Source organism: Cariama cristata, unplaced genomic scaffold (assembly GCF_000690535.1).
Source record: "Cariama cristata isolate BGI_N322 unplaced genomic scaffold, ASM69053v1 scaffold5866, whole genome shotgun sequence".
In the NCBI taxonomy this organism is placed as follows: domain Eukaryota; kingdom Metazoa; phylum Chordata; class Aves; order Cariamiformes; family Cariamidae; genus Cariama; species Cariama cristata.
In genome coordinates this window covers 5,603-32,870 of record NW_009621440.1, presented here as the reverse complement: position 1 = coordinate 32,870, position 27,268 = coordinate 5,603, and the positions used below count along the sequence as shown (strand labels likewise).

The 27,268-nt window shown below is 39.5% G+C and overlaps 1 protein-coding gene across 1 annotated transcript in view; it reads left to right on the top strand.

The window, feature by feature from the left end:
* PRKDC (protein kinase, DNA-activated, catalytic polypeptide) overlaps positions 1-25,907 on the top strand; it is a gene marked incomplete at its 5' end in the record, with an annotated part of 84,010 nt that extends 58,103 nt beyond the window's left edge. The window contains 24 exons of the mRNA XM_009701957.1: positions 386-594; positions 1,047-1,185; positions 1,761-1,949; positions 2,468-2,692; positions 3,331-3,439; positions 4,152-4,263; positions 5,812-6,001; positions 7,100-7,274; positions 7,362-7,552; positions 9,294-9,474; positions 9,985-10,145; positions 11,828-12,039; positions 13,211-13,298; positions 13,999-14,142; positions 17,735-17,939; positions 18,484-18,551; positions 18,823-19,043; positions 19,356-19,448; positions 21,612-21,701; positions 22,968-23,039; positions 23,126-23,327; positions 23,765-23,953; positions 24,534-24,673; positions 25,703-25,907. Of these exons, the coding sequence (XP_009700259.1) occupies positions 386-594; positions 1,047-1,185; positions 1,761-1,949; positions 2,468-2,692; positions 3,331-3,439; positions 4,152-4,263; positions 5,812-6,001; positions 7,100-7,274; positions 7,362-7,552; positions 9,294-9,474; positions 9,985-10,145; positions 11,828-12,039; positions 13,211-13,298; positions 13,999-14,142; positions 17,735-17,939; positions 18,484-18,551; positions 18,823-19,043; positions 19,356-19,448; positions 21,612-21,701; positions 22,968-23,039; positions 23,126-23,327; positions 23,765-23,953; positions 24,534-24,673; positions 25,703-25,907 (3,810 nt within the window). The remainder of the gene's footprint in view (positions 1-385; positions 595-1,046; positions 1,186-1,760; positions 1,950-2,467; positions 2,693-3,330; positions 3,440-4,151; positions 4,264-5,811; positions 6,002-7,099; positions 7,275-7,361; positions 7,553-9,293; positions 9,475-9,984; positions 10,146-11,827; positions 12,040-13,210; positions 13,299-13,998; positions 14,143-17,734; positions 17,940-18,483; positions 18,552-18,822; positions 19,044-19,355; positions 19,449-21,611; positions 21,702-22,967; positions 23,040-23,125; positions 23,328-23,764; positions 23,954-24,533; positions 24,674-25,702) is intronic.
* Between the last annotated feature and the right edge of the window lie 1,361 nt (positions 25,908-27,268).

Sequence of the window (27,268 nt, the reverse complement as noted above, 5' to 3'; positions counted from 1 at the left end):
GAATGCACCACTCAGTAGGTTAAGTGAAATGCGGCTGTTGCGTAGCAGGCACCACGCTGCCAACAAACAGAAGGAAAGATTGAGGCTGTGAATGTGTCCATCTGCCTCTCCCGCACGTCCCGCGTGTTTCTGTCAAGAGAGTTGTCCTGTGCCCTGGAGACAGACAAAGCAGGGGGGTTATTCTCTACTGTTCTCTGTCCGAAAAGCGATAGCACAGAAGGAAAAGGTTCCGTTTTTCCCAGAGCTGGGAACTTCTGGAGATTTAACGACTTAATTCCAAAGCTTGCACTGTAAGAGAAGGATAGCAATTAGGTGATCTGTAAAAGGTAACTATCAATATAATTTTAGATCAAGCAGACACTCAGTGTTCTGTTTTATTTCGTAGGAAATTAGTTACCGGCACGGAGAGCTTCTAGAACTGGATTCAGCAAATGTGAGCATGAGCTGCCTTGCAAGTTTACAGCAGCCAGTGGGCATCCTTCTTCTGGAGCACGCCCTGATGGCTCTGTCCCCTGCAGAGGAGCCCCCGTCCAAGCGGATGCGCGGGAGGACGGAGCTTCCCCCAGATGTGATCAGATGGATTGAACTTGCTAAGTAAGTTCTTGTTTGAGACAATTTACTCCCATTTAGGTTTGCTTTGTGAGGAACTCTGCCTTTATGGCTCACGGGATTTCTTTTTTACTCTGTCCCTCTTTTAGAATTAGATTTGCTTTGAATTTCTTGTCAGTTAATTACTATCTTTCAGTTAGAGCAGTTAGACTTAACAACTATGCACCCTGATGATACTGTCAGACTGCTGCAAAATGTATTGTTCACAGCTTTTCAACTGCAAGAGTTTGCACAGTTCAGGTCTTACCCTACAAGAAGTTTATCTAGTTAAATATGTATTTATGATCTTATATAAGAGATACCAAAAATTTCTTTTACTATTAAAACCCGATAATAGTACTGCTTATTGAATTATTATTTTTTTTTAAATAGCTTATGTTTGCATTGATAGACTTGTGTTCCACTAATTAAAATATTTCCCTTTTCAATTTCACTAGGCTCTACCGATCTCTTGGGGATTATGATGTCCTTCGTGGCATTTTCAGTGGTAAGATTGGGACTAAGGAAATTACGCAAAAAGCGTTGTTGGCAGAAGCAAGGAGTGATTATGCTGAAGCAGCTAAATATTATGATGAGGTAAAATGACAACAAGATTTTTTTGTTTCATAAATCTCTCATGACTTAAAACTAATAAAACCAAAATAAATATTTTGAGAAGCAGCAAATTGTTTAAAATGTCCTTGTGTTTTGTTTGATTGATGGTTCAGTCTGTAAAGACATGGGAACAGATGAGTGGTCACCACAGGGCAGTGACACTTTTAACTGTCTGTTGCAAAGCTTCACATGTGCAATCACCTAGACAGATAAGTAAAACACCATGGGTGCACTGCCACCTGAAGTGAGCAAACTGCATGTGTTCATGGCAAAAAAAAATATCTGAATTATAGTGGGTAAAAATGAAGGAGGATCTCGTTAACCTTCTTTTAAAGGCTTCGCTCTTTAAAAATGCAGGTTTACTAAAGATGACTACCTGAAATTTATATATAAATACTGACAAGCTTGAATTTCCTGCATTTAATGTTGCTGTCACATTCTGGTAAATGGGTAGATATTTTTATGAGACAATGAATTATTGTTAAGTTCCTGGTGACTTAGAAACTAGTGTCAGATTCCAGCTGAGACCCTTCCTCCCGCTCAAATTCATTCCCTAGGCACTCTCTAAAGAAGACTGGCAAGATGGAGAGCCAACAGAAGCGGAGAAGGACTTCTGGGAACTTGCATCTCTGGAATGCTATAACCACCTCACAGAGTGGAAATCTCTGGAATATTGTGCTACCATTAATATTGATAGTGAAAAACCTCCTGACCTAAGCAAAACGTGGAATGATCCATTTTTTCAGGTTTTTAAAAATCAGTTCATTGATACTGCACTGTTTTTATCTCCACAGGGATGTCCTACAGTAATGTGATTGTGGGTGGAAATCGATTACATTATTTGGGTTACTTTTATTATGGAAATTAGCAGAGAGTCTGATATATAAAATAATTGAAGCAATTACTTCTGCTGTTTTTACAATATTTAATTTTTACCTTGAATCTGTGGCTGATCATATAGGACTAGCTTTATCATAATCATCATCTTCTTACAGTGTTTTTGTTACTTTTATTGCTTTTATTTGCTTCATATTTTAAGAGTTACCAAACCACTGGTTTTGAAACTGGTAGGATTTACTAACAACTTCTTGAGCCTATCAGAAAAGGCTGCTGTGATTTGTTAGCAAATTGGAATTTGTCTAAAGGGAAAACATTTCAGAAAGCCATTCAAAATATTTGTATATTTATTTGATCTGCCACTGATAACAAAAAATTGATCTAATATTCCATTCCTAGAAATAAAGACTGTATTTTCACCTTATAGGAGACATATCTGCCCTATATAATACGCAGTAAGTTGAAGTTATTGCTCAGCGGGGAAAATGACCAGACTTTGCTAACTTTTATTGATGAGGCAATGAAGACAGAACAGAAGAAAGCTATTATAGAAATGCATTACAGCCAAGAGCTTAGTCTCCTTTACATCCTGCAAGATGATTTTGACAGAGCCAAATATTACATTAGCAACAGCATGCAGATCTTCATGCAGGTAACAATCTCTGCTATCTCTGATGTGATTTTTCTGTATAAACTTAGGGAACAGTGAAACTGTTGTGGCTGCTGTTACTGGTGCTAGATTATACTCTCAAGAGGAAACAGTTGCCCAAATGCAATGAAATCTAGGTGCTTTCCAATCATGCAACAAAAGTTCCTTTGAATTCACTACTTGCAATGATGAGAGATGAGCCAGCCACTGGAGTGCATCCTCCCATCTCAAATTGTTTTATTTTGCTGATTTCCTCTATTAGAAATTTTTCAGGTTAATAATAGGGGTTTTTGTGCAAATTAATAGCAGCTTTATTTCGTTCATCTTTTCAGAAGCCTCCTGTCTTAGAACAAACTTGAAAAGAGAGTGTTGCATTAAGAGGTTACAAGTTCCGTCCATTACCAAGTTTTGATTAGACTGTAGGACTATCCTAAAACCTAGGGTAGGAATTGCAGCTAGAATATGCCTCTGTGCTTGTCCAAAGCGGAGTTGCCCTCAGATTACAGGCTATTAAATTACTTGTAAAAGGTTGGTTTGTAGACCATAATGTATAGCAGCATCAGATAGTTTGTACAGCACTGAATAAAACCATGTTGTAAATTCTGTATATGAAATCTTCCATTCTCTCCCTTTCTTTTCAGAGCTATTCCAGTATCGATACTTTGTTACATCAAAGTCGAATGACCAAACTGCAGTCTGTACAAGCTTTGACAGAAATACAGGATTTCATCAATTTTATGACCAAGAGAAGTAAAGATTTATTTTTTTTTTTTCCGAAGTGGTTTTCCTTTCATTGTGTTAAATAATCATGGTTTCCTGAACTTTGAATTTCTGTTTCCACACTTAGAGGACTGAACTCCTGTTTGAAGGAGCATAGGTCTGGAATTAGTTCTTACTGTCTCCTTGACAGGAAGAACTACTGCAGTTGTGTAAGATAGGCTTGAAGATAATTCTGTATTCTATTGCAAAGTTTTATTAGACTGGCTATTGTGATAAGAGTAAAGTATCTCTTTTGAAAGTATAAGTAATAGTTTTAAACTAAGACTTGTTGGGGTCACTTTTGGTAGCAAATAGTCGTTACCAGAGATAAAGGATAGATGTGGTATGTAATTTATAGCTACTGAGGTAGGCATGAAATACAAATTTGTGCGCATAAACCAAATTATGTATTAAATTTAGTTAACAGTTCCACTATATTCCAGTATATTCCTGTATGCAAAGGTGCCTACCCAGTGGTGATTCCCAGTGACAGTTGACACTGATGTCCTTATTGAATCTCCTGTGCTTCAGCAATAAACAAAAGCAATATGATCACCAAGTAATGTATTTAATGCAAGCCCAGAAATGCAAGTGGGTTGTTTTATTGCAGTTTTCTGGTTTGAATGTTAGACTATGTTTGGTTTAAGCCTTTTTCACATTGTTTGAATTTAGATGCAGTTAAAGTGTTCTTAATGATTTCTAGGTAACTTAGCTTCACAGGCTTCCCTTAAGAGACTTCTCAGAATTTGGACAAGCAGATATCCAGATGCTAAAATGGATCCTATGAACATCTGGGATGATGTCATTACAAATCGGTAAAATTACATTCTTGGGTTAGCTTTAGTTTTGTCTGCCTGTTGAGTTCTGAGAGGTGCTTTTTCTAATGCTGGTTGTTTTCATATGGGGAGGTTGTTGATCCAATGTATAACTTTTTTTTATCCATTGTAATAACTTTATCAGTATAACTTTTTTGTGACTAACTTGTGGTGAGAAGCAAAAGGAGATTGAGAAATGGCTGGGGAATAAGCCGTATTTTGATAGAGGAACATAACTGCTAGTTGAGGCATTTTCTTGCAGCAGTGCCTACATGCACTATGCAAGTTAGCCCACTTCAACAGCCCTTAAACGCATCCACTTGTGATTGGGTAGTTTAGCTGCATTTAGCTCAATAAAACACCACCCAAAAGGCCAGTCTGCTATGAATAAAAATACTTCCCTACTTTGTAGACAGTTCAAAAGTTAGGGAGTGTACAAAATAAGCCCAGCCCTGTCACTATCAGTGCTTCATGTGTTTATAGGAAAGTTAATGACCAGTGTTGTAATTAGAGACTTCTGCAGTGCAACTGTTGCTAGAAAGAACAAAGGCTCTCCAGAGACTCCTTTGGATTAGCTCTGAAGAAGCTGGAATGCTTTTTTGAATTTGGAAGTTTTCTGTTGTCCCCGTGGTATCTATCTTCATCCCAGTCCATTCTTCCAGTGCAAATCTAGATTCTTTCTCCTTTCCTGGGGGACAACTTCTTCCACAGCTCTGCTGATACCCACTGTGCTCTGTAATTTATTTTATTATCTCTTGGTGTCAGGAAAGCACAGCTACAGAAGAGCATATTGCAGTTAAATATTAGGCAGAATACATGGTACAGTTTACTCCTGTATTTAAGGAGTTGAAGGGTTGTCAGTGTCCTAAACACTTTTATGTGCTTTTAGAAAATCTTTATCTCATCTTACATTAGTGACAAAGGATGTGCCAAGCCCCACTCCAGACTGCAGTGCTGTCCTCTGCATTGAATAACAGTCTACGTAATGAGAGATGCTATTAAATTAGATAGGACTAGTCACAGAATGAAAAGGATTTAGCATTGATTCATGGCAGTTCCGTTACAAAAGTTGAGTATGGTCACTGGTCTTCTCTGCAACACAAACTTCAGTGTTTACATGTATTGGTGTGATATACATTTGAATTGCAGGTTGGCGTAAAATGCAGCCTGACACGTACACTATATAATTAGGACTCCTGTTTGTTTGCACTTCTGTCAAGTTGAAATGCAAGTTATGGCTTGGTGAAGTTAAGAGGTGGTAGCTATGATTTTAAAAGAACAAACTAACAAAAAAATCCCACTCTGTTATGGACAGTTTCTAATGCTAAATCTCATCAATTCAAGATCCTAGAATGCTCTCAGAGTCAGCCTGTCCCTGGGGATGACTTTCCAGACTCTGAGGACTATCTTTAGCCCTTGCCAAAGGCAATCGCTATAGCTTGCCATTTTTTCTTAGCTTTATTTACTGTCAGGCAGATCAACACTTTTGAATGTTCATTCCCTTGGATGCATACCAGAGTGATTTGTACTCCTGTTGTCATTGTGCAGGTGTTTCTTTCTTGACAAACTGCAGGAGAAACTTCTCTGTGATCAGGCCAATGATAGTATGGAGGTGGATGAGGAGTACGGTACTGGTGACCAAATGGAAGTGGATCAACAGGGTGAAGACATCTACTCAATGATTAAAAGCTGCAAGTTTAACATGAAAATGAAGATGATAGAAAGTGCCAGGAAACAGGTGACCGTACTGTCTGATGGCTTCCAATTTTGTGAGAAAATACATAGAAACTGCAGCTGGAAAAGCCTGTTAGGTGGTCTTGGGCACCTTTTTGCCAGGGCAGACCTTGTCTCTTCTTGACCCTGCTGTCCAGGACATTTTGAAAGCTCAAGAAAGTCAGTTCTACAGTGAAAACAAATGGATAAGTGTTAACTACAAACTTGATGATAATTTGTCATTACTGGAAACGTGCCTGAAGGCCCCTTTGATCCACAGATGGTTTCTAATACTTTATTTATCTGCCCTTTAGAGTATCTGAAATGCTTCAGTCTTTAATGGAAGGGATGCTTGCAACCAAACATTATTCTTTGTCAATTACAAATAATCTCTTCTGTACAAGAAAATAAATAAAATTCAGATTGAATCGATATCATTTACTTCAATCAGCAATGATGAAACATTTTATGATATTATGGGGTTTTCATTAATGCTGTTAGGTTAACAATTATATAAAGAACTGAAGCTAAGTGACTTAGAAATTTTGGTTTGGATCTGGCTGTTAAAATGACTGAAACATAGCCTTCTTTGATGTTGCAAGCTTGAGACAAGATGAATAATATTTAAGTTGAGGTCTCCCTCATCTTCTGTGAAATCTGCAGTCAGTGACAAGAGTCTATTTTAAGCACTATAGTAACCAAATATAATGTTAGTGCTGTGTTGACTATACACTTTTAAAGGAATAAATGAAAAATAATTACTTACATGAAACTTTTCATCAAAACACAAACATAAGTGATTTGCTTAATGGTATTATAAACCAAGTTACATTCCCCATATATATTTGTACTGCAGAACAGTTAGTGCTTCTTTAGTCATGCAGATAGAATTATTTTAATTTCCTCAGTTTGTCAAACCTCTGTTCTTCTCTTTTTCTTTTCAAATTTCTCCATTAGCACAAATCTGGTTTTGAATATGAGATCCAACAAGCAGTGGACCTGTCTTCATCTTACAGCTTTACTTGTGTTACCTAGGTCTTCTCACCCCTTAAGTTGGTTGCAGAAAGGTTTTATTTCTTCTTCAGATATATTACCTGAAAATTGTGTCTTAATCTGAATACAGAACAGCTTCTCAGTTGCCAAGAAGCTTCTGAAAGACCTACGCAAAGAAGCCAAAACGAGGGAAGACTGGCTGGTGAGGTGGAATTATGCCTATTGCCGCTTTACACATAGTTGCAGCCGGAACCAGAGTTGTCCTGAACGCGTGCTGTCAGTGTTAAAAACCATCTCCCTGCTTGGTAACAGCCTTCTCTTTGTTTCACATTGTTTATTATACAAAGTTGCTTTGTTGTCAAATTACCAACTTTGGTTTTGAATTCCAACAGAAGATACCAAATCTGACTATCTTAGCAAGAACATAATGGCCTTCCGAAACCAGAATCTCCTTCTGGGTACTACGTACCACGTCATGGCCAGTGCTCTGAGTCAGGATCCGAGTTGCCTTGAGCAAATCGAGGAAGAAAAGGCTGGAAAAATATCAGTACTATCAGGAGAAAGTCTTGAGAGTCCTGAAAAGGTAAATGAGAGGGCAAAAGCTTTGAGGTATTTCACTGTTGTAATGACTACTTCAATAAGTAGTGGTGGATATGGATATATACAGAAAATGTGAAACCTGTCTGCTGTTAGCAGTGATTTGTCCAGGAACACCAGCTATGGGGAAGGAGGAAAACCAAAAAAAAAAAAGAGCAGTGGTTGCTGTTCTGTCTGGTTTTTGCTCTCCTGGAGTTCTGCACCACTGTAGCCTTTTTAATTGGCAGAGTGTTCTTGTGTTTCTCTGTTCCTGCATTTTGCGCGGAGGGGAAAGACGTAGTCGTAGCGCCTGCATGCACAGTGGCAAGACAAGGCTTGGGAAGATGATTCTCAAAGAATGCCTTTATTTCAGTTGGTCATTTCTGAGGTGCTTCATGCTGTCAGACTGTTTTATTTCATAAAGAAATCTTTATAATACTGATAATGATACTGATACACTTATTTTATCTACATAATTTTGATGATAGAGAGGAGAGGGGTTTTTAAGACAGAGCATATGCAGGTCTTCTTTGCCTGTTTTGGGGAGGTGCGCATTTGAAGAGTACAGAGACAGACTGTGCTGTGTCTGAAATCATGTGTGTAGTCAGTTGTCCCAGATGCTGTGGCTCTGACTTCTTGTCTGTCAAATTGATTGATTAAGAATTTGAATTACCACTGCTGGCTTATTTCTATTCATTCCTAAAGCCACCATGAAGACCCTTAGATATGAACCATTTCAGTATAAAACAACTAAATATTGTCCTTAATTTGTGTTTTTATGATTGTTAAAGAAAAGCAGATAAAAAAGAGAATCCTGCAAAAAATATTTTAAATTTTCAGGTGTGTAGAAACTTGAGCAAAAGCTTAAGCTTCATTTATTAGCTAATTATTAAGAGCATTCTTCTTAAGGAAATCTAAAAGATGAGCATAAAAGCTCTTCTGTGTCAGATGAATCAGACTGGGTTACCAGATATTTCTGTAAGATTAAGGAGCTTAGCCTTGTTTTAGCTTAGTTTTAAGCAGTACTCTGACCCTGGTAGTTTCCCTCTACCTACCTGAAATTCAAACTATTTCATTTCAGTTACAGCATTTTTCAGTTGTTTCAGATTGTTCTGCAGCAATTTTGTATATTGTTCAATAACTGTAATAGCTATAATGTCTGAGGTTGGTAAGCTTGTTGGCAATTTGAGAACAGAGGTATTTGTTTTATAAACATTCAGTTGTGAAGGATCTTGTCAAGTCCTTCATTGCATGAGCTGCATTAGAAATGTATGATCAGTATGACTATGTTTGTAATAGGGAAGAAGACATCAGATTTTAAATAGTTTGATGAATGCTTTTTTTAACAGAAATTCGAAGTATAGCTGTTATGCAATGTTGCAGATATGTCTTAATAGGAAAAAAATAGCATTTTTTTATTATGCTTTCTGTTAACTGTTTGCAAAAACTCTAGTAACATTAACTTTTTTGCAGTTATAAAAATTCCACATAACGTGTCCAAAGACTAATTTAAGTTAAAAGTGTGTTTTATATTTTTCCATTGAAAATTGTGGAGATTAAAATTCTGGAAATTACTGCTGGAAATAACATCCCTTTTTTTTTTTTTTCCTTTATATCAGCTGCTCAAAACATCTTATACAGTTAAAGTTTTATCTACTCAAGACTTGCAACTAAGCTCCATTTTTCAGAAAGAATTGTTGAATGCTACTTGCTGACTTGTTTTTTTCTCTCTTATGGTTGAATTTCAGGTATTGGCAGGTCTGAACAAGAAGGCTTTTAAGTATTTCAGCAATGCCACAAGGAAGTCCGAAGAGGAGGTGCAGTCCCACTCCATGGAACACGTAGATGTGATGGGAGTTATTGATGCATATATGACTTTGGTTGGTTTCTGTGACCAGCATCTGCGTAGGGAAGAAGAAGGCTTGCTTGGTTAGTCAGGATTTCTCCTAAGCTTGTGAGATGGATTTATCTGTGATACGTGAGCTTTTGTCATACCCAGGAGATCTCCCTGAGCAGCACAGCTTAAGTTTAAATGGAACAGTTTGTCCTCCAACAGTATTTATATTCCTTTCCTCCCCCCTACCCCCCCTTACTGCTAGCTTTGGTCCTAGTGAATCACTCATAGTCTCCCTCTGACTTGTGAGAAATATATCCAGCAGATGCTTCCCTTGTTCCTTCCCAGACCACAGCAGTGCTGTACTTAAAGCAGGCAAGATACCAGCGGTGATGCAGCTTTCTGATAAAGCTAATCCTTGCAGTCCCCAAGTACATGTGTTGCTGATGTGTGCAGTTCAAACAGATGGGAAGGAGAACAAAGTAAAAATACAAAATACACTGAAAAAAAAAATACTGAACTGTAAAGATGAATGTTCCAGATGATCAAAGACATGGAACAAGCGATCGTGTTTCTGATAATTCTTGTTTAATGTCTCTTGGCAGAAATTAACACTGCAGATCTGCAGCTATTCCCAGCTATTGTGGTGGAGAAAATGATAAAAGCTTTAAAACTGAACTCCAGAGAAGCCAGGCTGAGATTTCCTAGACTGCTGCAAATAGTTGAAAGATACCCAGCAGAGACATTGGGTCTAGTGACACGAGAGGTTAGTTGCTTCCATTTTCCTGGCAGCAAATGTTGCCATAAATCGAATTTAAAAGATGGGGGTGGAGGTTGGATGGATAGAGAGGTTAGACTGGTAAGTTTTGCTTCAGGTAAATCAGATAAATTTTATCCCGTCATTGTTCCTTGTCTTTTCTCTAACTTGCTGAGTCTAATTCATATGGACGGAAACCTTTTTCTTAAAAGTTTAATTTTTTTATTGCTATTTTGATTCCAAATGTTAGTTTGAGAGCTGCTGAAGAAAAACTATCTTGTGGTTCTTTTTTTCCTTCAGAACCTTCTAAGCAGGCTGATAAAGGTAGTTAGTATTAGGGTAAGGAATGTGTCTTATTTCTGTAGGCTGAGTTCCTGTATCCAGGAAACTGGCAGCTTTTCCAGACTCATTTTCCACATCTCCCACCTCTCCCTGCCCTGTTTCACTTCAGAGGTTACTACAGCTTCTTCCTCCTTTGTATTTCCCACTTCCTTCCTTCCACAACCTGTCCCTCCATTGCCGTTCCACAGCAGGATACCGTGGCCCACACGGCATTCCCTACTATCGTGGGACCCTCTCCCTGCCCTGTTTCACTTCAGAGGTTACTACAGCTTCTTCCTCCTTTGTATTTCCCACTTCCTCCCTTCCACAACCTGTCCCTCCATTGCCATTCCACAGAGGATACCGTGGCCCACACGACCTTCCCTGCTGTCGTGGGACAGAGAAGCCGAGAGCCCCTCTGTGACTCGTGCCCGTTCCTCTCATGGCCTGCCCGCCTTTTCAAGCCCATGTCATTGTGCCTGGTGCTCGCGGAGCGCCAGGCCCTGTCAGAGGAAGAACTCAAGAGAGACGGAAACATGGCTTAGTTATCCTAAGAAACTGAGAAAGTAGCAAAAATGCCTGAGGTGCACAAGGTGTGGCCACAGTGGAGCTCTGATGGTTCCAACAGAACCTGGCACCTGGTCCAGTTGACAAATCTCACCCAGAAAAGGAGTTCACCAGGCAGTTCTTTGTCCTCTCTCTCTTTCTGTGAGATAAATACTGGCAATCTGATCTTAAACTGTACTAGAAAGGTCAGAACGGATGAGACAGGAGAAAAGGAGTCAGAGTCTGGCCTCTGACTATCACAATAAAATATATTGTAGTACTCTTGTGGAGGGAAGCGAGCGTGAAGTATATTGGGAAGAGTGCTGTACTGAAATTAATGTCTGTCAGCAAACCCAAACCTGTTTAAGGTTAAAGGAAGGAAAAAACTGCTGTAGAAGTTCCAGTGTTCCCCTTCCTGGCTTTTTTAACTCAAATCAAGACTTCAACCCAATGGTGTTTGAACTATCCCTTCAGTTTTTTGGGTTGTTTGTATGTGGTGATCAAAAGTTATTATATTGCATCCAGACAGAAAAGCCACAAGTTTGAGTATTAGGCCTCATCTTGATCAACAAACTGCAAATCTTTATAATGGGAAACCTATTAAAAAGCAGCAGTGGTGGTGGTAGTAGTAGTAGTAATAATAATAATAACAATGAAATCACTGCTTCATTGGGGGATGTTTTGTGCAACCTAGTTGACGTTCTCTGTTTCCTTTTTATGTGTTTCTGTCTGTCAGGCTGGGCCACAGAGCAGTTTTATTTGTTTGCTATGTTTGGTATTTTTGAGGAGAACCAAAGTTGGAAGCAGTGTCTGTGTTTTTGCAGCTTTCCTCGGTTCCCTGTTGGCAGTTCATTGGTTGGATTAGCCAGATGATGGCACTACTTGACAAGGATGAAGCAGTAGCCGTGCAACATACTGTTGAAGAGATCGCAAATACCTATCCCCAGGCAATCGTCTACCCTTTCATGATCAGCAGTGAAAGTTACTCTTTCAAAGATACTGCAACTGGTTGTAAGAACAAGGAGTTTGTAGAAAGGTGAATTTGCAATCAGAGTAGCTCTTTTGTATGTTTTTTATTCAGGAGTGGAGAGATATTATTTATTTTTCCTAAACAAACACTTTTCTTTAGAGGGCATGAGAAATATTAGAGGGTAGTCCCATGCGCAGTGTGTTTTCATTTAAAGGCACAGGGAAAACCAATACATAATCTGTCTTATTATTAAACATACTCAGGTTGGTGGCCTGAATACTTTCTGAAATGTTGAGTACGTATAGCCCCCACACTGTGGGAAGTTAGAATGTTTCCAAGATAAACAAAAAGACCACAGACAGGCAACCCCTTTCTCTTTGTGATTCTGTGGTAGTCAAAGTTTATTCTTCCTTCTCCTGCTCTGCTGAGGTAGAAGGGAAATCTGGTACATGATTAGGCTCTTATTGTAGTAGACTTCACAGCAGTAAGAGACGGTACCCATCAGAGATGAAGATGAAGCTTGCTTGGACATTTACAATCTTTCTAATACCAAGAGAAAGCAGATATGTTTAAATACAATAGAGGCTCCTACCAGACTTCAGAGAAGGCCAGTGAAATGGATGCATGTTATCTTGGGGAATGACAGCTCTTGGTTGTGGTGTTCTCTGCTTATTCAGTGTGCAGTATGCGCCTTCCTCTGCAAGCCCTCCCTTGACCGTTTTGCCATGCAATAAAACCTGAGATAATCCTCAGGCAAAAGTCAACTTTTATCATGAACTGCTGTAAAACCTCTAATACAATTTTAGGTGTCTTTTTGCCTTTTTTTTTTTTCAAATCTCTGATACATTTGCTGAATTCCTTTGCTTAAAATGAGAAGATAAAGTCTTGTGCTTCACAAACTGAATCACCCTTGAATAACTGTCGTAACAGGATGTGTAGTCTGGTTAATGCCCATTTCTGTTGCAAGTACGCTTTCCGCTCCCCACACCAAGCTCCTGTTTTCATAGTGGGATACTTAATTAAAAAACTGGGAGCTGCATGGCGACAACAGTCAATATGTTAACAGTCATGCAGCCCAAGAGAGAATTCTGAGGGAGTCCTACCTGCCTACCCCTAGGTTATTTTACCAGATTCTTGAATATAGCAGACAATCTGGATCATTGCTTATTTGCAGGCTAGGTGGTGATGGTAGTTCCTGTTGCAGTGTGATGCACTTTTTTTTTTTTCTTTTTAAAAGGATCAAGAATAAGTTGGACAGAGGAGGAGTAGTTCAAGATTTTGTTCGCTCTCTGGAACAGCTTTCTAATCCCATAATGCTTTTTAAGGTAAAGTCGGGGGGGGTTTATTTGCCTTCGCTTCCCCTTCATTCCTCACCTTCTGTTTAGGAAAGAGAGTTCTGGGTGGAGCCTGCTACAGTTGAGTTGACACCACAGCCACAGGAAGCGGTTCAACCCAGAATCAACTGGTGATGATGTCGGTGTGCTGTCAGCAGCTTTCACTGGCCTTGGTCTTCCTCCCTTGTGCCAGCTGGCTCTTTTGCACTAGCCCTTTTCAGCTTTCTCCTTCAGGGTCCCTGCCCTGCTCTGTGGTCAGTCTTCCTTAATTGTTCTGAAACTGTTACAGAATTATCATTTGTGGCCATCCCTATAATTTCTGACTACTTCTGTTCTTATATCCTTTCCCTGCTCTCTGCAGGGCTTCCCTGTCTACATTCTGACCCCACTGTCCAAAGGATTCTCATCTTGTGTTTGGTACCACTCACGGCCCCATAGAGGCTTTCTTAGTTTGCACTAGACACTATGGGACTTAATGTAATTATCTTAATAAAGTAGAAACGTTTTATCAAGAGACAGAATGAAAGGGAAATATTTCCATAGCCTTTTGATTGCTCTTTTGGTTGTCAAAAGGCACATTAATTGACTATTCTTAAATACAGTAACCCAAATACAATCTGAACAGGTTACCGAAGAGCAAGGGTCAGTACGTTTTTTTTCTCAGTACTCATCTGTTTCCTTCTGTTTGCAGGATTGGGTCGAGGATGTCAGAAACGAGTTGGTAAAAGCTCAGAGAAATAAAACTAAGCTTAAGGAAATGTACGAAGGAATGTACAAGAATTTGGGAAATTTAGAGGCTCCTGGCCTTGGATTGCTGAGGAAAAGGTTTATTCAGGTATGTGTGATTACCGAGTAGTGTTGGCATTGTGTGCTTTTCTAGAAGGCACTAGGAGGTCAAAAGTGGGGATCAGATCACAGCTTTTACAGGTCCTGCAGGACTTGATGAGACAAGAGATCAAGTCAAGAGTACAGAACTGGGATTTCTTTGCTAGAAGCTACGGACTTATTATAGTTCAACTTCCACTTCTGATTGCCCTGCAGACTAAATGTTCCCTTTTACTCAGCTTCTGCCTTCCCTGTCCTGCACGCTTGCCCGGTTCTCAGGGCCGAGGACTCTCTGACCATCCATGAACCTGCACAGGAATCTGGCCTTGTTTTTTTCCCTGCTGCCAAGGATGTATGAGCACTTTAGGGTGTTTTGCTATGCTACGCTACTCAAATTTGCTGCTGATACGAAGTTATTTAGAGTAAGTTATTCAGTTATTACAACTATGAAGAATTACAGAAAGGACTTTACAAAATTGACTGAGATCTAAAATAGTGAAAGCCAGTGTAGAAAAACGAAGTGATGCATGCAGCAAAATAAATAATACCCTAGTTTCATATATAAATTCTTTGGGTTTGAGCTGACTATTGCAATTCAAGAACGAAGTCTTGATTTGTGATAGTTTTGTGAAAACATCAGCTGTGAGTACTCAGAAGCAGTCAATCAAGAAATGTGGCTGTTAGTCATTGTTAAGAATAGAGAACAAAACATGGATTTATACATTGACATAGCAGCTGTCTCTGACTCTTGCTTCTTGAACAATGTAGTCCTCGTCTGCAGTTCTCAACATAGATACAATGAAATGGAAGAGGTTCAGACCGGCAAGAATAATCAGAGGTACAGAGTAACCACTGCACAAGAAGCAACTTTAGCATTCCTCCAGTCGGAAAAGACACAATGAGGCCAGATACAATAAAGCTCTTAACGTCAGGAGTCAGGAGTGCCAAGCATGAAGCCACTTCTACGAAGTGGTGGGTTCAAAACAGACAGGGAGAAGTGTTTCCTCATTCAATACACACTTAAGTGCTGAAATCCTGCTGCAGGGTATTATGGATGCTTTCATGTGTTCAAATAGCAAGTAGACAATAGGATGAGAAGCGGGGAAATGCTTTGAGAGCTTTTACATACAAATGCACACTTCTGGGTCCAGAAATCCCTGAGCTGCAAATTGCTGGATAGTGACGCTTCTGAAGTGGCTGTGTGCACATAGCCCTGTGACCAGGGCTAGGTGGATCCAGGTCTCTCCCATATGGCCATTCTTAGGTCACATTAGCATTAGATAAACTTACTGGAGTGTCTCTGGGGAGATTCCTTCCCCATGAGCAGGGAAGCTGGAGGATGAAGGTAAGGTGGAGTTGGGAGAAAGTGAGACGATACAGCAGCAATTAGGAGTTTAGGGGCATACTAGCCCTTTGAATATGTTGCTGCAAGATAAGCTGGGTCTCTGATGGTAATGACTTTAAACTTAAGAGTACAGAGTACAGGGATAAGAATTTGCAGGATGTGCTGCTGTCGGGGTGGGAGTAGAGGGGAGGGGAGCAGCTGTCAGGTGAGCCGTACAGGGTACAAGTGCTGCAAGGGATGTAGCCAGCATGAGGACAAAGGCAGTCTGCGTTTGGTTGTTGGGATGATTTGTGTGCACTTTGGCCCACTTAAACAAAAAAAATCCATGGCTCTTTAAAAAGCTGAAACGTGCAGTAAGAGAGGATACTGCAAGTAGTGCTGATAGATTTTTAATTTTTTTTTAATTAACCGAATGGGGAGAGAAGAGCAAGGGAGATGCTGGAAGAGGGCTAGTGGGGTTGAAGGGAGGAGGGAGGGCAGTGTTCCTTTTGCACACTGGCGTCGGCAGAAGAGGGTCAGGGTGATGGTGCACAGACTCTGAATTCTTTGCCTTCATGATGCAGTATTCGTGAAGAAACAAAGTGTGCTGTGAGGATAACTGTATAGTTTCTAGTGTCTTTGCCGAAAAATAAAACTGTATCTTTTGACCGACACACAAAATTTCTCTAATCTGTAGAATACTTCAGGCTTGTAATCTTCATATGTATTATTTATATGCAGTTTCAATTGTAACTTAAACAATAAGAATCTTGCATTTATTTTTAATGTGACATTCCAGTAATGCATAAATTAAACACTGTTGATGATTGTATTAATTAAAATACAGTGTTAAGGCTATTAAATATTTGCTACCTTGAATTTTAAAAGAGGTCAAAGAACAGAACAGAGAAAGCAATCAGATGATCATCTGGAAATAGATTTAAAGTGATAAAGATGTTGACTGTAGCAGTCTCTTCCTCAGAAGGGTAATATTTTCTGTATTTTCATTTACTTCAGTGAAATAGCTGCGTCATTCATAGCTTGGGAGAAAAATGATCAGGCATTTCAAAAACAAGTGAGCTTACATATCTTTCCAAGCCGTTAATACCAGTGAGGTCCAAGAGGGGACATCTGGTTTTTCTAGAACCTTGAATTATGAGCACAAGAAGTCTACTTAGTTAACTACTTGCAGATAACACTCACTTTGTTTATTAAATGGATCAGTATGAAATGTCTTTGCACTTCTCCTTTATCAGGATATTTAAAATACTTTAAAATATGGTGTTATACATTTTACATCCAAAATTATCTCAAAGCAAATCACAAATAATAAATGATGTAGTAAATAGAACACTTAAATTGGTATTTTCTAACATGACACAAAAAATTCTCTTAATACATGAAGCTCTATGACATGCATTATGTATACATATATCTTTTGGTTAGCAAAAAATGTATATATGAAATCAGCTAGGCTGTATTTGCTTGCTATGTGGTATAGGTGCTGCTGGTTTAAAAAAGCAAACAAACAAAACCAAAACCAAACAAACAACCAGAAAAAAAACAAATCCAAAATCCAACAAAAACCCACACTTTCCATAAAGCACAGAGTATTCATATTTGAGGGCAAGAAAAAAGATTAACTAACTTATCCATCTGTATATTTTTTTTTACCATTTGTAAATCAAACAGTTTAGGGTTTTTTGTTTTTGTTGCAGCAGTTTGAAAGTGTGATAAAATCTAAAGACTGGGGCATCAATTAAATGTCCTGATAATAATCCTATATTTAGATTCATTATGGAATTTGTATTTGTTTAATGGGTATAAATTTAAATATTTGTATTTTATATTAATATTTCACTAGCTGATCTTAAATTTTTGTAAGCAGATGAGGTGCATGTATTAAGTTTAATGAACAGCATTATTGATATGCTCACGTAGAATCCAACTGCAGCTGGAGGAGACAAAAAGGGATAAGCTTCTGGTTTTGACATGGCAGAAAGCTTCATGATCTAATTCTACAGGTCTTTGATATCACTGAGTTGGTAAAATGTAGATATTTCTATTGATGATAGCTGGTGGGTCTACCAAACAGGCAGTGAAAAGGTTCTGGCAGACTAGAAATAATGGAGAAAAAAAGAACTGGAGTAGAAGGACAATTGCTGTATTTATAAGCTCAGATGAAGCTGTGCGTATGGATAGGAAGGTACTGTGTTGGTGTTCTTGGGAAGCTCCTAGCACTGTGTTAACAGGATTCCTTTCTATAAATGAACGTCAGGCTTTTGGGAATGACTTTGACCATCATTTTGGAAAAGGCGGTTCAGAACTGTTGGATATGAAGGCTAGTGAGTTTGATACGATTGCAACTTCTCTCATCTCAAAAATGAACAAAAACCATAAAGAACCTGGAAACCTGAGAGAATGTTCACCGTGGATGAGTGAATTCAAAGCTGAGTTCTTGAGGAACGAGCTAGAGGTTCCTGGTAAGTTCCCCTTCAGTGTCAATGGTGAACTGTCCCTTACAATAAAGTTGCTGCTCTTGAGCTCTACTTCTTATGTTGGCTATATGGCCCTCCTTTCTGGCCTTATGCAGAGGTAGATTTCATCTGAAATAACTCTGTTCATTCATCATCTCTTAAACTGTTCTTAAGCTGTAGTCCTGATTTTTAAAATTGTATCTCTTACCTAAGAACTTAATTTTTTTTAACGGCCTGACTCCAGGAAATCTGATCTATAAATCTAACATATGTTTAAATCTAGTTCAGAAAGGATGTGTCCTCTGAAACCATTAAGAGCTGCAATTCTAGCAGCTTAACAAGGAAAGAATATTAGTCTTTCACAGATAAAATCATACGATGTGTACGATGGATTTTTATGCATTTTAAAGTATTTTCTTCATAGTTATCATTCTACCAATTTGACAAAGTATTTGGAAGTGTGTTCTGTTTTTAAACACACTTAAAAAAAAAAAAAAAAATTAAAATCAGTGTATGTAACTTTTCTTTTTTTTCCCCACTACCAATTCAGGTCAGTATGATGGAAAAGGGAAACCACTGCCAGAGTACCATGCGAAAATCTCTGGATTTGATGAACGGGTATGTTTGTAAGTTGGAGTCGAAATCCTGTGTGGTGTAAATTTGTGTCCATGTTCCATTTGAAGAATGTGACAATAGCAAGGTTGTTTCTTGGATACGTGTCTTGCAGCACGTAAAGGCAGGCCTGCAAGTGGGCATTTGTTTTTCTAGTAGTGACTGAGCAACTTCATTATGCTGTCTAGGAATGACAGATATGCTTCATTTCAGTGATGATGCCGAAAAGCCAAGTCTTCTGTAACAAATATTTTGCTTTTTCCTGTCTTTTTCCAAGATAAGTGTAATGGAATCCTTGAGGAAGCCAAAACGTATAACAATCCGAGGTAGTGATGAGCAGGAGTATCCTTTTCTTGTCAAAGGTGGTGAAGACCTGCGACAAGACCAACGTATTGAGCAGCTGTTTGATGTAATGAACATTATCCTTTCCCAAGATGCTATGTGTAGCCAAAGGAATATGCAGTTAAAAACTTACCAGGTCATCCCCATGACTACAAGGTAAGCATTTATCTTGAAGGGACAGAAATCCTTATGTTAACATCTATTACTGTTGGGATGTTGGAAAGTGAGATTTCTGTGTGCCGGATTCTGGTTCAGAGTGTTTTGTGACTTGGCTTAATTTTTTTTTTCTTTTCCTTTTAAACAACATTGAAATTGCTTTGCCTGGAAACCGTTTTTTGGGGTATATTTAATTGGTAGCTTTCAACCTTTGTTTAGCAGGCACTGAAATGTGTTGCTTCCTATTTGTGGTGTTCCTCTAAAGTTCAACTCTGAGCTACTTGTTCACATCTCTGACTTATGTTGTTCCAGATTGGGACTCATCAAGTGGCTGGAAAATACTTGTACTTTAAAAGAATTCCTTAAGAATAGCATGTCTGAAGAGGAAAACGTCAACTATAACAGGTGATGCTTCGTTTAGGTGTCTGCTCTAATAGAGACCCCTACTAATGGGGTTTTTGATACTGAGAATCTTGTGGCAGAATTGTCTTTATTTAAAAGAATGAAATAAGAGCATCTGTAAGCAAGGAGGCAGTTTGTACTTCCTGACCCAAATTAGTAATTGGCAACTGTTTGTTTAATGAGTACCGTTGTACCTGGAGTATCCTCCACCCAGCTTGTTTAAACAAGAGGCCTGTAATCATGTGTGACGTCATTATCATCACCATTTCCTTATCAGCAGATTGATTTTACAAGGGAAGGATTTTGATCTCTTGATTTGATCAGGCAGGAAATGGACGTAGGTCAGGAGGGGGGGAGCGGAGAGGAGGGGAGCAGAGCAGAGGGAGCTGCGTTCAGCAGTGAGTCAGTGATGGGGCTGGGGGGTGGAATTGGCAGCAGATGCACAAAACACAACTGTCAAAGAACACTCTCTGACTTTATACAAATGCTGGATTTGAATAAATTAGCTTTCTTTCTCTTGATTGTAATTGGAGGATGAATATTTGTAAAATTGATTTCATTCTAGCATTTCAGCCTCTTTCTACCCTGGAATTTGGAAATATGGTTTTATTTACCGATGTTGTTCTTAGTACTTAATCTCTGTTTGGGTTTGTCAAAGTGGTGTTGTCACCATTTATTTTTACAAGTTCTCTTGTTTATGGGTCAGGTTGAAGGAACCTCCAGTGTGGAGGTTGGACTCCAAAGAGTCTTTATTTCTACAGTTACTTGATTTGTGAGCAGTTTAGGAACTGCTACAGTTCCTGCATTACTGCTGTCTGGTTCACTTCTGTGAATAGCAGCGGTATTACGGTGATCTCAAGTCATTGACTGGGAAAGTGGAGGAGGACTCACATGGAACCACCTCGTGAGGGTAGAAAATTTCTAATATACTAAACATAGAAGATCAGTGTCTTTCTAGAAACAGTTATGATTTATCCCCCAAAATATCTTTATTTTATTGTACGTAGACGTTAAATATTTTCCCTTATGTTCTTCAGTGAAGTCAATTAAGACACCTTATATTGAACTGTAGTTGAATAACAGCACTTGCAAAGGAAAGTTCTGATGAAATCCTTGCTGGCAATATTTTGGTTGGGGTGGGGGGAATAATTTTTCTGAAGTTTTGAAATCTTTTTCTTTATCTCAAAGTGATGGGCTACACAGTCTATAAATGATAAATAACTTCTTAAATTGAAAGGATCTCTATACCTCAGAACATGCTTTGGAAGGGAGAGAGAAGACAGGTGCTCTGCTCAGTGGCTGCCTCTCTGGAATAGAAGTTTAGTGTCTAGTGTATTTAGTTAAGATGAGAGAAAAATATCAGATTATTCTATAAGCAGTGCAACCAATGAAGACTGGCTTCTTATGGATTAATACCTTAAGTCCAAGCCCCCATTCCTCCCCTCTTGTACACACTGAGGAGACTGGGGAGGGACTTTGTACAAGGGCATGTAGTGATAGGACAAGGAGCAATGGCTTTGAACTGGAAGAGGGTCGATTTAGTTTAGATATGAGGAAGAAATTCTTCACAGTGAAGGTGGTGAGACACTGGACAAGGTTGCCCAGAGAAGCTGTGGATGCCCCATCCCTGGGAGTGTTCAAGGCCAGGTTGGATGGGGGGTTGGAACTGGATGGGCTTTAAGGTCCCTTCCAACCAAACCATTCTATAATAACAGACTGCCTTCCTGCATTCCCTACCTGTTTGAATGGACAAACGGCAGCACGTACTGTGATGGGCTACATAATGCCTCTGAAACGGATACAAGACTCTGTTAAAAATATCTTTCCCTCCCTGGAGAAATTATTTTGGATCTTTCTTCTCAAGGCAGCATCTAATTTTCACAGTACCTATTGACGAATTAACACCTTTGAGATGTCTGATCTTCTGTCAAATATGACTGAAGTGCATTCAAAGCTGGGGGGAAGGAGATGGATGGATTAGCATATGCACTGACTGCATAAATTTCATTTCCATAGCAAGGCTAAAATTAATGTAGGCTGTAGCTTCCTGACTCCTCCTGTGCATAAAAATCTCATGGGTCATAGCAGCACATAGCCTGCGGATATTCGAGCACGGAGTGGTAAGATAGCAGGGAAATCATCAGTGTCTTTTTTTTTTGTCCCTAGCCAAAAAGGACCTCGTGCTACCTATTCTGAGTGGCTGTCCAAGATGGGTGGGAAAGCGCAAGGCATCTCTCGATACCATGTTATGTACAGGTAGGTTTTAAAAGTGAACTACATGTAAAATATAGAAACTAGAGTGTGCACACATAGAGTTGTAGAAATTCCAGGAAAAATATAATCTGCATTATAATATGCTGGCTAGATCTGATTTTTGCCGATTTTACTGCTTTGTCTTACTGGAGATGCTCTGCAGGAGGAGTTTAGTACTGCCAAAACCCCGCTAGAGCACAGGAATGCTTCCAGAAGCTTGCTTGCTTCCTTAAGAAAGTGTCTAGAAGCAGATGCTCCTCTTCTTTATTTTCTGGGTGTCATGTTCCTAATTATGCAATTAGGTAGGCTGCCTCAGAGCCAGAGTGCCTGCTGAAGTTGGACAGAGAACATCACAGTGATTTGCTGAGAATTTAAGAATATTTGATGGTTTGGGTCACAACTTGAGCATCCTCTCAGAGGAATTTCCACACCTGCCTAGATCTAGCACTGGTAGGGGTGGGGGGAAAGTGAAGTTTCCAGTGGAGCATTTCTGATGAGCTCATAACCTGCTTAAGCAAGCATCTTGCTTTTTAAAGAAAAACTTTGACTCGTTTAACTGAGTGCGTCTACATTAATACTTGTATTCAGATCTGGAATGCGCTTTTGAAGTAAATTCCCAATCACCCCCACTTACCTCATGTTGGCTTGCATCGCAGAGCTATCCCCTGGTACACAACTCTGCTCCTTTCAGAGAAAACTGGATGGAAAGGAGAGCACCCAGCACATTCCAGCTGCTCATCAGCATTCAGTTCCCAGGACCAGATATAAGCTAGGCCAGAGCAGTCACCCTCCCTCCCCAAACGTGTACAGCATGGATGTCCTCAGCACCAACTATGTAGTTCTGTTGCCTCCCCTTGTGCTGCATTACTTTCTAGTGTCAATATAGCCTCTGCGTGCTGCTGAGAGATTTAACTGGGGCCTTAGTTTCTCTGCTTTAGTCTCAGTTGAGAGACTATCCAGCCAGAAAGAGCATTGTATTGCTGTATTAAAACTTAACCCATCTACTTAATTTGAGGGAAACTAGACAAAACTACATACTATTTTGTATTAAGAAATGTCAGTCTTGGAAAAAAACTGTTTGGAGAAAAAGAGAGGAGGGGATATTTTTAATATCGGATACAAAATTTTGGGCAAACTCTCTGGGTGGCTTGCTGTGCTGTTTACTGGGGTAAGCGAAATGTGCTAATGCGGTCATGTACGCATCTTAACTTTTAACGTCCAGTGGGCTGTTATTTCAATAGCTAACATTATTCCTTCATTAATTTGCAGAAACGCTAGCCGCGCAGAAACAGTTAGGTCTTTCAGAAGCAGGGAAAGCAGTGTTCCAGAAGACCTGCTGCGGTAAGCCTGCTGTTAATGACTGCACGTTGTTAAAACGAATGTTGGTGTTTTACCTGTATGCAACAAGTGACTTCTGTTTTGTTAAGGCGAGCCTTTGTGAAAATGAGTACCTCTCCTGAAGCCTTCCTGTCTCTGCGGTCCCATTTTGCCAGCTCTCATGCACTGATGTGCATCAGCCACTGGATACTTGGTATTGGAGACAGACATCTGTCCAACTTCATGATTAACAAAGAGACAGGTGGCATGGTGGGAATAGACTTTGGCTATGCCTTTGGCTCAGCTACGCAGGTATTTGTTTTCTGATTAATTTGTTACAGCTTTTGCATTTATTATGTGCAATTATACATGTGTTCTCAGTTGTAAATTTGATGCTCCTCATTTGCCATAGTTCTGATGCAAAATAATCTTTACAAGTTATTTCTAGTTAATAGAATAAAATCTGTTTCCAGACATTCTCAGACAAGCAGGGAGTTGTAGAGTTTCACAGAGTCTCTATGGTGGTGGTTTGTGTAGTTCAGCCATGCTTTCAACCACTATCACTAAATACTCATGACTAAAGCTTTGATGTCACAATTTGGTCCTGTTCTATTGTGTTGCACATTATTTTCAGTTAAGTGACAAAGAGGGTTTCAAAACTTAAAAAGAACAAAATACTTATGTCTAATCCTTCTGTTCCAAGGCTGCTTAATTCTTGTTTTCTTTTGACTGTCCATCCCCTTGGCTAGTTTTTGGGCGTGCCAGAGTTGATGCCTTTTCGTCTGACTCGGCAGTTTGTTAATCTGATGATGCCAGTGAAAGAGTGGGGTCTCATTTACAGTGTGATGTTGCATGCCCTAAGGGCTTATCGTGCGGATCCAGATCTCCTCATCAGCACAATGGATGTATTTGTAAAAGAGCCTTCTTTGGACTGGAAGGTGAGATTTCTACTCTTTCCTGTTTCTTCATGTGAAAATTCTTAAACTGTAATAAAGATAAAACTGATCAAAAAGGAAGTGTTTCTTGATGCTCATTCTCAGTGCTCCTTTTATCTTTGTTTTACTGAGTTCTCAGAGAAAGTGAACTTAAAGGATTTTAAATGACAGAATTCTATATTGATGGACAAAGAATAGTAGCACATGTCTTTGTTACCAGTGTACTGTTCTTTATCTGCATAATAATCCTAAAAATGGGGGTATCTCCTGATCACGTTATGTCACTTATGGCAGCAGCGTAAATATTTTGAACTTTTTGCACTGAGCCTCTTAAATTTACATAACACTGTATGTATCAAACTGGTAATTAGAGGAAAAAATCTGAAACTAGTTGCAGTTCAGTAACTCCAGTTGTAAATTAAACTTTTAAGTCATAGGCAGGCTAGATATTATGTCACTACTTTGCCCTCCATTGTATCTGCAGTTGAGAGTTAACTGGCTTGGCTTGCTACGATCTGGCAGCTTAAATGTCTTTTTAAGTATATGATTTATGATAAATAGGGCAAATTTGTTTTCTCTTTAGAACTTTGAACAAAGACAGCTGAAAAAAGGAGGCACGTGGATTAAGGAAATAAACACATCTGAAGTAAACTGGTACCCTTTGCAAAAAGTCAGCTACGTCAAAAGAAAGCTTACAGGTGCCAATCCAGCAACAATCACTTGGTAAGATGCTCTCCTTTTGCTTTAAACTGCTCCACTAAGAGCTTTGGCAGTCTTCTGTGTCAGATTGTGCTCCCTTCAGATAGAATGGCAGCAAGGAGAAGAGAAGAGAAGAGGCAGGCAGGGCAAAATTTCAACAAACCTCCTGTCAGAACCTTTTTGGTCCACGTACAAGCTCTCTGTATCACCCTGCCAGCCAAAACAGCAGCTATCTCCCCATGAGTGTTCTTGCTCCAGCTCAGGCCTTCTGAGCAGTTTTACTGTTCCTGGCAACACACGCATCCCCACCCCGTAAGCAGGCTTAACTTCGCACTCCTCAGGCTGCTGTTCTTTACGTGCACCTCCACAGCTTTTAGGCTAGGGGTAGTATTTAAATCAATATGCTTCTGCTGGACGGTTGCTTGAAATGGAACGTGAACCAGCTGTGTGGGAGGCATGGAGGTAAGCTGCTTCCCAAAAACATCAAATTCAAATCTGATGGCATTCTTTGGTTATTTATGTCAGTCTAGTCAAGTCTAGCTCAAGCCAGAATGTCTTTAAAGTTCAGTTAAAGTACAATTAATCCCTTCCATCCTCTTTTAAAAAGACATTTTGTATTAATCAAGGGGAAAAAAAAGGCAAAGAAAGCAAGCCTGTTTTAAAACCATGCAAATACTGAAAAGTGCAGGACTTGGGAGGAGTCCCTTTTGCGGTCAAGGCTGAACTGGAAAAGGCAGCAAAATACTTCTTGCAGAAACAAACCAGCAGGGCAGGTAAGGAGATAACAGCTTGGATGTGAACTGTTGCATCCTTCTTTCAGTTAGAGACCTTTGAAAAGGTTGAAATATTCATGGTAAATATTCACTAGTAAAGGACACCTGAAATCACCAGTCTTCGCTGGCCAAGCCTTCTACAGCTCTTGAACAGTCTCCACATCTTGAAAAATAAAGCTGCATGAATTATCTTCAAGTACTGTTTTGTATTTAAAAATCTGTCTCAGATTTTTTGCATGTTTCTTTTAGTAAGAGCTTATTTTTGTGTTCTCAATTTTAGTGACGAACTACGCCTGGGCCATGAGAAGTCGCCTTCTTACAATGATTTTGCAGCTGTGGCTCGTGGTAACACTGAACATAACATCAGAGCCAAAGAGCCAGAGGACGGACTTTCAGAAGAGACCCAAGTGAGATGCCTGATTGATCAAGCGACAGATCCCAACGTTCTTGGCAGAGTCTGGGAAGGATGGGAACCCTGGATGTGAGGGACTGCTCTCTAAAGCCCAGTCTGCCAAGGGACCTGTACCCTAACACACAGCTGCAACCGGATCAGAATTTTAAGGCCAAAAAGGGAAAAAAAAAAACCTCTTAACTGCTTTTATCATTGGTTAATTGATTAATACAGAATTTTTTTTGTATTAAAGCTGTATTCAAACAGTGATTTATTTTTTTTTAAATTATTTTTCTTATATGTGGTTCTGTAACAAAGCAACTTTATTGTCTTTGTGTTAAAATCAATGTAGAAAGAACTGGAGAGGCTACAGAGCTTAAAGACTTATTTGAAAGGCACTGAGATCACACAGAGGAAAGCACAAACTCATACTCTGCCAACTTGTAGGTATCCTTGTAGTGAAAGTCTGTGCTTTTGTCTTTTACAGAGACCTCGATGACAATCAACTGAAACCATTCTGCAGACATGTAATTAAAACTAGATTTTTATATCAATAGAAATGGTGAAGCATATGGTAAAATTAAAGAGAAAACAGCTTTTAGCGCTAGATAACACCTAAAGTATCTGGATAGTTATTTCATTACTGGATAATGAGACAGCAATGATGAGACCGTGCCAGTTTGTTCCAGCAGATTGTTTTTTAACAATTAGAGGTTAGACTCTGTTATCTCTGCCCTTTAGAAGCCTACACTCCTCATGTGTATTAATTTGTTTGGCCAAAGCCAAAAGTAGCCAGTGCCGACACAGCAGAGCACCATAAGCTTCTTGCCTTAGCTGCAGCACAGCACCGGAACGCATCCTACGCTTTGGTATTTGTGGGGAGGTTGTGCCAGATGTGGCTCTTCTCTGGCAGCCAGATTTCAGGTAACCTTGGTGGCAAGTGCCGCGCAGCACAGACGGCATCAGGGAAAGCAAGTTCTCTGAAATATTTCTGTTGTTTATTACCCAGAAGTCATTGTAGGAGATAGTTTCCATTGAGGCTTTTAATAATTATCATAAAAAGTGTAATAAAAATGAGTCTTTGCCCTTTCACTGCCTACACGCTTTCCCTCCCACCTCCGTGGCGATGGGGCAGTCCCAGGCTCGCCGAAGGCCACGGCTGCCGCTGGCTCCAGTCTGAAGTGAATCTTTCAGCTGGAGAGCGGAGGAATCGGCCTCCTGGGTACAACTCCATGAAAAACTCACGATGGGGAAGATTGCTTGCTGAGACCTAATGAACAGGGAGGGAGCTTTTTTGTTTCAAATGCTTTCCAGCAACAATTATTATTTGTTACCTTCCTTCTTAATAAATATGCTGGATTGTTTATGTCAGTGGTGTTATAAATCAAGAAATTCAGAATCTTTCTTATCAGATTTTATTAATGAAACATATTGTTCGGTTGTATTTTTGTAGAG